This window comes from Parambassis ranga, chromosome 5 (genome assembly GCF_900634625.1).
Source record: "Parambassis ranga chromosome 5, fParRan2.1, whole genome shotgun sequence".
Taxonomy (NCBI): domain Eukaryota; kingdom Metazoa; phylum Chordata; class Actinopteri; family Ambassidae; genus Parambassis; species Parambassis ranga.
Window position 1 is genome coordinate 19,859,146 of NC_041026.1, and position 14,914 is coordinate 19,874,059.

Below are 14,914 nucleotides of genomic sequence, written 5' to 3' on the forward strand. Positions count from 1 at the left end.
AGATAAACTGAGAGGGGCTGCTGAGAAACACTTTTGCTGATTCATTCAGGTACTAAGCTGATGACGTGTGTGTATATTCTTTTATGATGAAGTGAGGACAAAGTTGTTAGTACTGCTTATGGGGTAGTTACAGAGGACTGGAGAGGTTTTAATACAGAGTAAGGTGTGAGGAGGTTTATGTGTCAATTAGATAACGAGACGAAAATATTATGTTACCAGCATGTAAAGATTTTCCCAGAAGTCTTGGGTCATGAGGCGAAAGAGTGTTAGGAAAGCCCATCCAAAGCTGTCAAAGCTGGTGTAGCCGTAGTTGGGGTTCCGTCCAGCTTTCATACATGTGAAGCCCTCTGGACATCGTCTGAAAGGAACATACACCAATACCACAACCGGCATTATACTGGCAACACTGTCTAGAGTATAAGAAGGAAAATAACCTGTTTGTTCTTTTTTGTGTGTGCATGCATGCTTTCACACTGTTAAGAGTAGGATATCGATATGATTTAATGATTCATGACATTCTGGTTTATAAATGATGAACACAATGCTTGGCTGCTTGGACTGTATGTGTGTGTGAGTACACATACTGTACATATAGTGATTTATATAGTACATATCAAACAGTGAGGAATACTCTCACTGATTATTGCATTTCTTATTGCCCAACAATTTCTCAGTTATGTGTGTAGTAAGGGGAGATGTTTGAGGGGGGCTGTGAGTGGTGGAAATGCACTGGATCATCAAATCACAGTACAATGAACCCTAAAATATGATAAACTCTATGCCACTCCCTATCTAAGTGGCTGGCATATGACAGAAAGAAAAACAAGAAATCCAGGTTCACAACAACTACATATTGTCAGAGTCAATATGCAACCCATCACATAGATTAACCAAGTACGGTATATGGATAGAGATATAATGGATGCTAAGTATGCTGATGAGTCAGCATACTGTAGACTGGTCCAAATACATTTAGCACTCACACATGCTCACTACTGTGACAGTCATTAGTTTCATATAATAATAATATAATATAATTTTTTTTTTTTTTACTATTTTTGTGTGTCTCTGTTATAACCTACAGGAGTGCACCCCCCAGCTACATCAAATGGTTTGGTTCAGACAATATTTGTGATTCAGATGTAAAAAGTGCGACACCATTGCAGACTGTTAAAACAATGTGAGGAAGAGGCTCATCACCCTACACAGACTGATGGAGAAAACCTACACTAAGAGGTGCAGGAGGACCACAGAGACCTGCTCTGTGGCTGCTTTGTGGCATTATGAGGCACAAGTAAAATTTTATCAAGAATGTTAGATAGAAAGTCAAAAGGCAAGGTCACTGTGGATCAACTGATTGTACACACCACTTTGACACACCTGCTAACAGCTGCCTGAGTCATGTGTGTCTGACAATTGAATACAGTAATGACGTATTAGCCCTTTTAATATATTGACGTCAATCAATGATGAGGCAGAATAATGAGATCTGCTTTGAATAGGATGTCTGAAAGAGGTTGTTTTTACATCTCAGGCCAGCAGAAATATAAAACACATCAACTGAACATTTAAATATCAGGTGGCAGGCTTGGTGAGTGAAGTACTGACTTACCCTGAGTCAGAACTATTTCCACACAGTAGAGCATCAAGTGTACCAGGGAGGAAGTAGAAATTTGCTAAGAAAAACAAAAAACAAAACAGATTATATTCATTTGCATTAGCCAATAAACAAAAATAAGCATATTATTTAAATTTGTCAATGCGTTTTGCTAATCATATACCCAAGCAATCACTCACAATCATTCATGATGTATTCTTTCCAGTCAAAGCCCCTGGAGCCATTTGACAAGTACTGCTCAGTCATGTTGATTGGCCAGAATACACACTTATGCCGCAAGTTCCCCATGAAGAGCTGCAGTCCAATCAGAGCAAAGACGCTGAGACAGAAGACAGTCAGGATCATCACATCCGACAGCTTCTTCACAGACTGGATCAGAGCGCCCACAATGGTCTTCAAGCCTGTCAATTGTCAAACAACACAAACGCACACAAACACACACAAATGTTGCACAGATGCACATACATGAAAACGGGTGGACTCACGCACACACACACACATTCAAACAAACACAAACACACACACAGATAGACACAAATAAAATGTCTGGCAATGACGGACTGCATATTGCTGGGTTTGGTTTTAAATCTGCAATTCAGAGCTGACTCAAGTCACGCACAAACAAAAAAGGTTAAATTAGGTAACATACTGTATATCTAATCCTGTATTTAACCCTGTGCTGTGTAGGCTCTTACATAAATTTAAACTTGGCAGGCGTCAGGATGATTTCTTAAGCACCTACGCCCAGTGCTGCCTAGGCTCAACACAAGAAATTGACTTTCAGTGTATCTTGTGCAGTTCCTTACAATATAGAACTAGAATGGTGTGCTTGTTGTTTCAGTTTGAGCTTTTAAATAATTTTTTCAAACACCATAACAGCATATTTGAATCTCTCTTGGAAAACAGGTGATACCATTTTGTCATGAATTTTCATATACATGTTTAAACAAATATTGATTGTTCTACTGTATCATATCATATAATTGTTTTAATTTATTAGTGTGTCAATCAATACCGTGTATAAAACAGAAACACAAAAGTGTCTACAGAATTCACAGAAAAACAGATTTTGGGTGTGAAAGATATCTAGCGTAGATACTGGAATTCTCTGATATCAAAATATAAATAATGTAAGGACAGAGCAATAAAGCTAAAGACTGTCCCATAAGGTAATAACAAAAGTCTGGGCAATGTGGTGTGTGCTTGTTTGTGTGTATGTTTGGGCTTAATATCGCCTGTCTGCAGGTACAACCCTGCAGCTCAGAGGCAGAAGTACATGCTGTCCTGCTTCTTCTTTTCTCCAGGGAGGAAAAACCCTGTCTCTCTTACTGTGCTAATTTTCTAGCCGTTGACGTCTACTGTGTTATTTCATAGCTGTTTAGATAAGCTTTAGCTTACGATTACCTATTTGAAATCATTTAATAGGAGAATATTTAATTTCATAATTTCTAATATTTTAATAATCAATATATTTGCCGGTAAATATAGACTGGCCATCATGTCATTACTACCCTGTTGTGGCATTATCAGGTGTTGATGGATTGAATTCTACAGTCTAGTAGTTTTCTATTTATATGGTTAATAAAGAGTCATATAAATAGAAAGCAAGAAAATAAAAAAGAGTGTCTTTGTGGTCTGTGTAGTAAAATATATATAGTAGTACTCTTTCTACTGCATTTAAGACAAACCACAGATACATAACCACCACAGATACTGAAGCTGAGATGTTTCTATCAGAAAGACACATTTCCACTTTCATTTTTTTCATTAGTTATACATATAAGGAATGAAGTTCAAAAGCGTAATCATTCTCAACTATTTTCCAGAGAGAAAGGGGAGAAGATCCCATCAAAATGTATCTTTCCTTTCTCTCCTCTCTCTCTCTTCTGTCCGTCTGTGGAAACATCTCTGATAAACTTCAGCTAATAATTATCTAGCAATTAAGCGCACACGGCAGCACCACAAACAGCACAGAGAACCAGGCCAAGTAAGCAGGAAGTAAAGAGGAGAAACAGAGGACAGGCAAGGAAGAGTTTGAAGGGGAGTTGGGAAGGGAGCAATGAGAGGTGGCATGCAGGTCATTTAAACGCCAAGGCTGAAGGAACTGACTGTATCAGCGTCACCCATCTAGAACGTGACGCTAACCTTGCATTAAGTGAAGAACTACTCCCATCCCAGGCACCCCTTTGCTCTAACCGTGCTGGTAATCCCAGAGCATTGTATGACTAGTGTATAAAAATTAATTATTTTTAATTATATTAACTGTATGATATCCATACAGTACAGTGCAGACATTTTAGAGGATAAATTATTAATTCTGTCACTTCTAATAGCACTAATTCAGTACACTTCTATCTCTGAGTTAGCATCTGTAAGGACCCGCCAGCTCTTCTGTTTATTTACTCTGTTCAACTATTTTCATATGACTGACGCCATGATGCTCAGATCAGAGCATGCTCAGATAATAACACTTGTTGCAGGACCCCTGCAATAGTTCTTTATTAGAAAATAAATCAGAGTTTCAGAGCTGTTTGGATACTTATTACAGATACAATGTCTGGTTGAAATATTTGCACAATACTATACATCAATAGATCTTGCTTATTTATATTTATTTATTTATTATATCCCATTCACTCCCAGGATGGACAAAGATCTTCAAAAAAAAAAAAAAATAAATAAATAAAAATAAATAACCCAAAATACCTAAATTAAATAAATAAAATAGTATTTATTTATTAAGACCCTTAAAGCCAACCATTTAAAAGCATGTTTTTAAAAGCTTCATGCAGTGGGTTGTCAAATTAGGCTTGGCAGTCTTAGGGGATTAAAAAACAAAAAGGAAGTGTCATTAACTATGTGGAAATTGAATTGATGTATGAAATAAAACTGAACACAAACCAGACAAACAATGATAAACACATTTTGCCCTAAGATGTTCGTTTAAACATCGTTGGGAAACAATATAGATTCTCCCGTGTCTTTAAGATATTTATTTCAATTACACTGTGGCATATTGTAATGTGATAAAATTCCGGTAACAAGACTGCCAGTAGACTGCTAAGCCTATCAAAAATGTATTGCTACCATTTTTGATTGTAGGAAAACAAAATGAAAAACAAAAAACAAAAAATCTAAACCATTCTCTTTTCCAAAGTAACAGAAATTCGGCCACTATAACATCATGTAAGCTCAGCCTTAGTGTTTAAATGGGAGTCTCACCTGGAATGACAGAAATAGTTTTCAATGCTCGGAGAACCCTGAACGTTCTCAGCGCCGAGACATTCCCAAGGTCCACAAATTCTGTTATATATCTGTAACAAGGTAGGATGAAACACAGAACAGAACCCCATGACACACAACACACACGATAACACACGCATGTACGCGCAAGAGCATGACACCAGCACCACCACCGAAGACCAGGAAGGGACACCACGGTGGGAGAAAGAACACCTGTCCGACCAGTGGGAAGAGAACGAAGAAGGAAAAGCAGAGGAGAGGGACTGGAGCAAAACCACACCTAACATCAACCCCGTGACTCGCCCGCCCATAAACACAAATACCTGGACTCTCTTACCTGGGATAACTGAAATTGTTTTCAAAGCCCTCAGAACCCTGAACGTACGTAGAGCTGACACATTGCCTAGGTTTACAAACTCTGTTATATACCTGCAAGGTGGATCAGATACAGTTACTCAGCAGCCATCCCAAACACAGGAAAGAAAGAAGAGATTGTTACACAGTATTTTAAAAAAGCATTAGCATAGTCTGATGGAGTGACGGGTGGATTTGAGGTGCTGCAGAGAAACATCTAGACTGTTTCGTGTTTACAGGCACACCGACTTTCTGTCAAACATACAGTATATGCATCACTCTGACTAGCCTCAAACAGCACAACACAGAACCATATCTACAAAAATAATTTTAAAAAGCAATACTACTAGCATAAATTCGGTAAAATGTGCATTAAGTTACACTGAGACAGCTGTGGTAGATAATCTGAATACAACTAATGTTTTTGGGCATTTTAGAATATTGGCACTCACTATTAGACTGAGCTCAGTGAAGCGGTTGAAAATCATTCTCTCCTGTGTTTTCAGAAATTGGGGAGAACTTTTCTCTAACAAAGTTGACCTGTGTAGCTTTTAGATAGATGAATAGTAGAATAAAATAATCGCTATAATTCAAAAAATAATAATGCAAAACTGCAAAAGACCAAAACAGACTCAAGTGTGTTGTGATAATAGTAACAAATACGGCTGCTCTAATGGAAAATGTTTACATAGCTGCACTAAAATTAAAATGCCTATTGTACAGTTTTCATGTGTATAATGCTGCAATTATTTATATCCTGCTTTTGCTATGGTGCTTGTGTACAACATGGGGAAACCTGGTTTATATTGTGTACAAATACAATAGCATCCATGCTTTTGATAATCTCTACACAGCTGACTGCTTATATATTAGTCACAATGTCCTCAACCAGAGAAGAAATGTAGCTAGTGCCTCCTTAAGCACAGGTGTACTCCCATTCATATGTTTAAACAACAGGTCTATGTGCAAATCACCATGTCAATAATAATGCCCTTCTGCAGTTATTAATGTGCCAAGTTGCATCTACTATGTTGCCACCATTGTGAAAGGTTTCACTGCTCCTTGTATCTTAGCTTCCAGGTCTCATAATGTACCACTTATGTACATAAATGTCATGCTTTGTAGAGAACATTTGTTTTGCTTTATTGTGTATCCGCACAGATTTTTGTATATCATGTGATTATGAACAGCAATTAATTTATGTACTTACGCCATTGAAATGACCATGAAGTCCAGCCAGTTCCACGGGTCTCTGAGAAAGGTGAAGCCATCGATAGCAAAACCTCGTGCAACGATTTTTGTGAGTGACTCAAACGTATAGATACCTGTGAAGGTATACCTTAAAAAAGTAGAAGAAAGTAGACAACAGTGACAAGCATGTAGAGAAATGTAACTTTTACAGAAGAGAAAGAACAGGTTTATTAATGATGGCTATCTTTTGTGAAAGTGTCCCGCTAATACACATGATAATAAACCAGAACAGCACATGAAGATCTTATCTCAATGGGATGCTGCCATCATTAATACGCTTTTCTTTCCTCAGGTAATAGATATGATTGCTGAAAAGATGCAATGTGTACTTACTCTACTTGTTTGGACCACTCTGGGGGGTCACTAAATGTCATGAATATACAGTTGGTCAAAATCGTACACATGATGATCATGCTGAATAATGTGGAAACATGAAAGTTAAGGAAAGTTCAATTCAAATTTTATATAGCAAAAAAATAATAAGTTTTTGAGATAAAAGGAAACAGTAGCAGGAAGACAGTGATTTGATGCTTACAGTACATTTACAATTTACTGACCACAAGACTGCCTATCAATGTAAAGCATGAAAGGATATGAATGTATCAAAATCTTAATAGCTATTCGTCTAAGTAAATTAAAAGGGCTTATGATGTACAAGGAGGGCGTGGCACTGAAGCGGAAGATTGTTTTCCCTTTGTTTAGGACTATAAATGTCTGTGGAGAGAAGAACAGAGACAAAAACAACAGGTTAGTTATACAGTTTCTAAACTAACTGTATAGGACATATCATTCAGTATTCATCGTGTGATCTTATTTTGAAAAAAAAGACCTCTCTGAGTCATTGGGGTGTTATTGCTTTGGTTTCTAAAAGGTCTGATTTTACAGAAAGGGTAATACTAAAATAATTTTATGATGAGAATGTTCACTGTGTTGTTACTTTAACCACTTTGAAATATTTACCCTACTATCAGAGACACAATGTCACAATAAAAGCACATAAGATAAACATGGTATAGAGAAGGACACAGTCCACAGCGACAAGAACGCCAGACTCTGTTTTTCTCTGCTGACACCACTCCCTCTGTGACCAGTCACCCGGAAAACCAGGGGTACACTTCTGTCCTGTCTGTTGCATCAGACAGAGATCTTTCCTGGCAAGCTTTCCACCATGATAGAGGCCGTGAGCTGCCTCAGAAGCAGCAGACAGGCACATGGGAAGCTCTCCCTTCTACAAAGCCAAATGAATCTCTTCTTCCCAAGTTTAAAGCTCTTACTGGAAGGGAACTGCAAATGCTGTCATCGATCAGGGGAAGATCTGCTGACTCTATGCTCTCAACAACCACTCCCCACCCATAAACAGCACTGGGCCAAGTGGGGCTGGGTAGTGGGGTGAGGCAGCAGCACATGTTTGTATATGCATACCCGTGTGTAGTCTGTGGATGTTTAACCCAAAACCATGTGGGGTCAGAGTGAGAAGCATGCGTGTTGTTTACAGACACTGAATGTTTGCAGTTTTATTTTAAGCTCATCCAAAATCTGTAAGTGAGTTATGAATGCATGCACTGCAAGTTTTTTTCTTTTTCAATTCTGACAACATTAACAAGTAGTATTTACAGAAATGCTGTGGTAAACAAACCCATAAGGAAAAACAAACACATCCACTAACAAAAACGAATTCACCACACACATTCAAAAAATGCATTCATATTCAGACCTTCTGCACAGTTTTAGAACTTGTTTAGTGCAGTTAATAGTTAACACGACTAGAAAAGACAAATACTGACTGAAAATAAGACAATAATAATCATTATAATAACAATACGAGTGCACGTAACACTAAGGATTTGTGATTCACAGCACGGGAAAGACTAGAAAGAAATGGGAAGGCGATCCAAAGTGTCCAGAGACAAGCAGTGTCCTGAAATCTAATTAAAATAAAAATGGTGTCTACAGTCGAGGGAAAGACAAAATGTATTCTCTGCATTAGAGAATCCCCTCCCTTCCCCATCCATGCTCTGCTTTTCTGATAGAGCATCTGCACTGCTTAAAATATCCTCTCACAATTTTTCCTATGACATGGAAAAAAGGATCACATACTTAATGAGAGTAATCAACACAGGAAAACCCAGGATCTACAGCTGCACCCAAAGGGTAAATCTCAGAGGTCAAGTGAAGTGTTCTGCTAAGCAGGCAGATATAGTACAGTGCTGGAAGGGGAGGTAACATGAGTAATATCTCGTTAGTGGTTTACATATTCCTAGCAATAATATCTATGTCCCATAGGTTAATCAATGTGGATAGCAAATTGCTATGACTGAGTCATATAGACTTGGAAAACCTGAGAGACACATTTGTGATGTTTTAACTGAGTTTAAGCATCAAGCTCATCCTCTGCTGCATATAGAAATTCAGGAATTCACAATGCAGTTGCAAAGAGACTTCAGGTACTTAATGCATTGTGTTGACTTGGAGACAGCAAAATCTGCTGCTGATGCAAACTTGGCAACTTGGCATGATCACAACAAGGAAAGCAAATGTCAGGCAATTTCCTTAATTGATCATCTGCCACATTCAATTCAGTCAATTTTTGATGAATCACTAAACCTTATAAATACCAAATCAATGGTTTCTCTCAATGAAATCTTAAATGTCACTATTTAAAAAAAAGAAATGGTTAAAATAGTACAAAGTAATATTCAATTTATGAACATAGGAAAAGAAAAACTAATAAAAGGGTTGAAGTTCTACAGCTCTATAGAAGAAAAAAGGCATAAGAGAGGTTACTTTAAACTGGATGAACAAATATCAACAATTAAACATCCAGATGTAAACACCATACAGTTTGTTGATACATTCTTGAGTGTAGAAATGTTTTAAAGTGATTAATTTACAAATCAGTAATTACTTTTGCCAAGTTTAATTAATTTGTGTGTGCACGCAGAGACACTGCCTTAGAATCCATCCGTTCTATTGAAATAAAGGTTATGCTTTTCACAAAGCATTCGAGTGACTTCAAAGGTCCGCCTAGGACATAACTGTGTGAATGAATGAATATTCATAAATAATTCATTTAAAAATAATTATTATTGTGTATGAAACACAATAATAATTGCAATACTTCACACAACATGCATATGGCATACAAATATCCCTGACTAATCTGACTATATATTTTGTATATGTACATAAATGTATGACTCTGCAGATCAAGCTTCACTGTACAAAGCAATATTTGCTGCAAAGCTGTAGAATCTCCGTTCTCTATAGAGCCTTAAAGAAACAGACACATATGCAAGAATCAGGAAGCAGAAGGCAACTGCAAGGATAGTGCATTGTGAGTGTGTGTCTATGTGTGTGTATGGATGAGGAGGAGGGGTGTAGGAACAGTGGTGCCGGGATATGGGGAGGGACTTGCAAGGGTATGGGACAGCAGCAAACAGAGCCGAACAGACAGCAAGAGAGGGAGAGTTGAGGGAATGGAGGGGATGGAGGGGAGTGATGCAGAACAGAACGCTATAGAGCTGCAGAGAGGAGAGGGCCAAACCTGAGATGGATGAGTAGATGGAGGGAGGAGGAGGAGGAGGAGGCGGAAGGGGTAGGCATGCAGCAGAGAAAGAAACTGAGAAAGAGATGAGGAGGGGAAGACAGAGAAAGAGAGACCTAAGCTGGGAAATAATAGAGAGTAGATCACAGGGAAAGTGCGCTGTACTTCTCTGAATCATCCCAGGACCCCAGCCTCACACAGGGTGGTCTACTACTTCACAAAATTGACTAAAGATTTAGACTTCTAAAGTTATTAGGATTTTGCAATGAAACTGATGCTGACAAGAAATGAGCAAACAACTGCAAACCAATTAAGCAATTTATCAGCTTTTCTGTAATTACAAGTAATTCTACTACTTGTCTTTTATACTATTTATTGCTTCCCCTCTCTTCACTGTGGACACCAGATTCTGTTATATCACTGTAAATCAAACCCCCTGTAGCACAATGTAAGGCACTTGTAAAATAAATTTACAAACATTCATCATTACCTGAGTTTTAGCCCATTCTTATTCATAGGAAGACAAATTATAGCAGGGAGTGTGGCAAACACAACAGATTTAATTTAATCTCTGATGGTGTTGCTACTAACAAAAATCACGCAGTAGTGACAGGCACTGTTTTCTCAATTAAAATCATCTGACTGCAAGTTTATGCAGCAGAAAATTGTACCGTGCAAAAAAAAACATCTAATACCTGCATGAAAAAACACTTTCAAACCTTCACCCCACCCTCTTTTTTTTTCGACGTAGCTACACAGCACACTCAACCACGCACCCTCCCCACCGCATGCCTTCTTCCTCACTCAGCCCAGCACAGGAGGATGCTGTGTCATCAGAGACTGAGGACTCAGACAGAGCACTAAAGCCTGGCCCTTGCTCTAATTTACTACACCCTGAAAGAGAGAACGTCAGAGAGGAGGTGGTGGAAGAGAGAGGAAAAAATGTAATGGATAAAGACACACACACAGACAGAAATAGTTAGATGGGGACATAATGTAATGGCGTGTAATAAGTTGCAGCTTATGCTCCCCTTATGTACCAGCAAGGAGCTGCTCCCCTGCAAAAAGCCTGCACAGACATGACTTGCCTACCACAGGCTGCTTTTATACAGTCACCAAAAATGCCACATTAAAGACAACAATGAAGCGTTTGCACTGACAGAACTTCTTATATTGTAATACATCCTTACAGTATTTCTGTGTATTTGTCAAAACCACTTTTTACACACCAGTAACTAAACATTTATATGCCCTCCATCCATCCGACCATGCTCTTACTGTATGACTACTACAGCTCTAACACTGCCTAATCACATCAGACATTTGAAAAGCCCAGGCAGTCCTCTCCCCATCACAGGGGAAAACAAGAACTGCAACGCTGCATTTCTCTTCCTCACCACTGCCCCCTCTTCCTCTCTCTTTTATGCATGAGTGCTGTGATCAGGTTTCCTGCAGCTGACAGTAACACACACACACACAGACACACTCATTGACATACAGTGCAATGGTGAGCGATTGGATGACTGTCGGTCGAGTAGAGGAGACCACCATCCTGGAAAGGTGAGGACGCAGACATAGACGAATGGACGCTTACTATGCTTCCCCAGGTGTGGGAAAGGAGTAACATATTAGTGGATTAGGAATATTATTGGTTTTAATGACAGGAAACAGTGTGTTGTTGTAGACACCACACATTAATATGATTAAATTACTGAGCAGAATATAGTTAAGTTAGAACCTGTGCGTGCAGAAACACATATGATAAGTAGAGACCTAACACTTACATGAGCTTCTCTTGGTATTACATTAGCCTTCTCCAATGAAACAGTTCAGTGACTGTCAAATTAGGAACTGTGCTGGCACAAGACATGAGTTTTGGCCTTTATACCCCACAGATTTGCAATTCTAACTAAAACCACCCCAAAAATATATATATATATTTGCAGATAATCTAGATCTATTTTACAACTTGAATCACTAAGAATGTTACCATGTATTGATAACACTCTGTACAGCTCCTCTTTAGACTATTCAACATCTCTACATATGAATCGTTTTTTAATATCTGCTACTCATAATCCAACACAGGCTTTTAAGTTTTAGGTCAATAATGTATACATAAAATATTCATTATAAATTCTCAACCATTTAATGTTATTATTTGTATATCATACATTAGATAACTGAATATGAAAATCCTTTTATATTTATGCTTCCAACACCTTGTGGTAATATTCTGTTTTGAAAAGGCAGAATTACTTTTATGTGTTATTCGATCAACAAAGTGTTCAGTAATCATATATATATATATATATATATACATATGTTATGTTATGTTGAGCATAGTTTTGTTATGCACCACTTTTAGTAATTTTAGTCCCTAAAGTTAAGATGCCAGAGAAACGTAAGAAGAGGTGAAGAAGTATGCACTGGGCAAGAAGCAAAGTTGGGAAGGATAATAAGACAAGGATGAAACCTTTCCTGTGGCCACCAGTGAACTATGGGCTGTGGATCAATAGATCACCAAAGGTACATACACTTGATAGTTCCATCCGCCCTACAAGGGAGTGCTGCTTGCTGAGATTGCCAGCCTTGCTGACGGGGCTTCTAGCTTTTATAGAGGCCACAGATTCTCTTACACATTATCACTGCCACCACACAGGAGACTGGCTACTTCACAGCTGGAGGTACTTTAGCCAGCTCAGGCCCTTTTCTCTCCACTTCCTGTCCTGTCATCTTCTGCTTCCACTTCTCATTTCTCTACTGCACAGCTACAAGAAGGGCAGAGCCCATCCCTAATTAATACAAAATACTTTTTCTAAAGGGAATATGGGAGATTGTGGTCAGGTGTTAAGTAAAATAAGTCAGAAACTGACTTTCCTAGACTGTGTGGATACAGTACTGATAAGTAGCATGTCATTAACATATTTCATTTCCCCTCCCTTAGCTGTGCTGAGATTATAGGTATAGATTTAATTTTGAATGTCCCTAACTGTTTGTCTGACACAGAAAAAGAGTGGTGAAATCTAATAATTCTAGATTATCATGCTGCTAAAAACTGCAGACATACAGTACAATTATTATTCAACTGAGAAAAGCTATCCACTCAATTTGTCCATTGCACCATATACACATTTTTATAAACTGAGTTAATTGACGAATAGCCCATTGAGCTGTAGCATCTTGTTTTCAAAGTGGTCCCAAAACATAAAGGCCAATTTGTTGTGCCCACTGCATCCACATCATCTTTACCAAGCATTAACACATGTAATTAATCAACACTGCAGAAACCTATAGAAGACCAACTGCTTGCCTAGAACTGCATTCCACAACAGCCCTGCAGTGATTGCAGGGGCAGAACTATAGTGTGTGTCCCCTCCCTCATGTTTATACAGGTATTGTTTGAAAACTCACAAGCCTTTTAAAATCTCAGTGTGCACCCCATAATACAGACCATCTCTATGCCCAAGTACCCATGACTAACATTTCCTAGAAAGTTGCTAAATGCTTCAAGGTCATTTCTTTCATTGCAATATTCCTACCTCTGTAGTAAATACCTCGGCTTCCATTTTGACTGAACTGATGTGACATGAATCTGTCATGTCAGTTAATTACAGTGGCCTGTGTAGCAACTCACTTTCTGGTTCAAATAGAATGGGTCCAAATCCTCCAGTGGTGTGGCCACCATTCCATCAGGAATATCACCGTAGATGAACGGCAGGCTCTTCCCAGCCTCCAGGTCACTGTTGGGCTTGGGTTCATTGTCGTCAGATGTGTCGCGGTGACTACTGTCCGATCTGGGCTTGGGTGGCTTTTTGTTCTTCTCTTCATTGATGCGCTTCTCGATATTAGCAAGACTCTCCGGGGTGAATTTCTTGAAGCTGTCAGGTCCTGGGGGTGCAAGAAGGGGTGCGGCCATGTTTTCATCCTGCAGCTATTTCCTCTTTATTTGTTTTCCATCCCAGACATCCAGCTCTGAGAGGAAGAGAGGGATACACAATGATTAAGTTTGGAAGAGTGAGAAACCAAGAGAAAGTGGCAACTGAGACAAAAAGAGAACAGAAAAAAGTCATCTTTTAAAAGCTATCATCCTGAATTTTTTTATTAATAACCCGGAGTGGACAACAAAGTGACATGTTTATATTTTAGACCAGGTGGTTTGCATCTCATTTCAGGTTCAGTGTTGCTAAAAGTCTGACAGATGAAATTTACTAGTACTGCAAGAGAAAGCAAACCAAAGCTGAAAAAAGTGCAAACATTTGGAACATGGGCCAGTAGGCACTATTTCTGCTCTCTCCATCAACCTTAATGACTACCGCACTGATCCTGAATGCCTAAAAGCTAAACTCAGGTACCACTGCATTGAATTCTCTTTAGCTCTCACCTTTATGACCTCAACTTCACACAGCAAGGAGACATGTTAAGGTTGATGATTTATCCTAACAGACACTCATATGTCATATTGCCTCAATTATCTAAGTGTCCCATATGAAATGTTTCTGTATTTATATTTACTTTATACAACATTTAGAGACTTGATTTTACTTTAAGTTCGGTGATGTGTTTATATTACTAAAGAGTAAAATGACTTCCTGTAATGTGAATGTGCTGGTAGCGCTGCTGATCTCATTAGAACAGACATCCAGATCTGCAGAGCTTTCAGCTAATTGTTTTCATATGGAAACCATGAGCTGAGTTTAAACGGCTATCACAGATCACACAAATCTCTACCAAGCAAGCAACCCAGCAAAAAAAAGTCCAGACATTTCCTCTCGTGTGAGAAAGGCAAGACTTGGCTAACAGGCCATCCAAGAGAACATAATGAGATATATCCATCCATTACCCATTGATTTAAATTGCAGAAGAAGCTAATGAATTAATGTGACTGGGACCTATGGGGATGG

At 38.6% G+C, this 14,914-nt stretch overlaps 1 protein-coding gene across 2 annotated transcripts in view; it reads right to left on the reverse strand.

Moving 5' to 3' along the window:
* Nucleotides 1-14,914, reverse strand: part of scn8ab (sodium channel, voltage gated, type VIII, alpha subunit b) — a 34,597-nt gene that overhangs the window by 17,004 nt on the left and 2,679 nt on the right. For both annotated transcript variants that reach the window (XM_028407322.1, XM_028407321.1), the window contains exons 2-9: nucleotides 13,648-13,985; nucleotides 7,062-7,180; nucleotides 6,800-6,889; nucleotides 6,426-6,554; nucleotides 4,841-4,932; nucleotides 1,798-2,019; nucleotides 1,613-1,676; nucleotides 217-358 (exon numbers count right to left, since the gene is read on the reverse strand). In XM_028407322.1, the coding sequence (XP_028263123.1) occupies nucleotides 217-358; nucleotides 1,613-1,676; nucleotides 1,798-2,019; nucleotides 4,841-4,932; nucleotides 6,426-6,554; nucleotides 6,800-6,889; nucleotides 7,062-7,180; nucleotides 13,648-13,929 (1,140 nt within the window). In that variant the 5' untranslated portion in view covers nucleotides 13,930-13,985. The remainder of the gene's footprint in view (nucleotides 1-216; nucleotides 359-1,612; nucleotides 1,677-1,797; nucleotides 2,020-4,840; nucleotides 4,933-6,425; nucleotides 6,555-6,799; nucleotides 6,890-7,061; nucleotides 7,181-13,647; nucleotides 13,986-14,914) is intronic.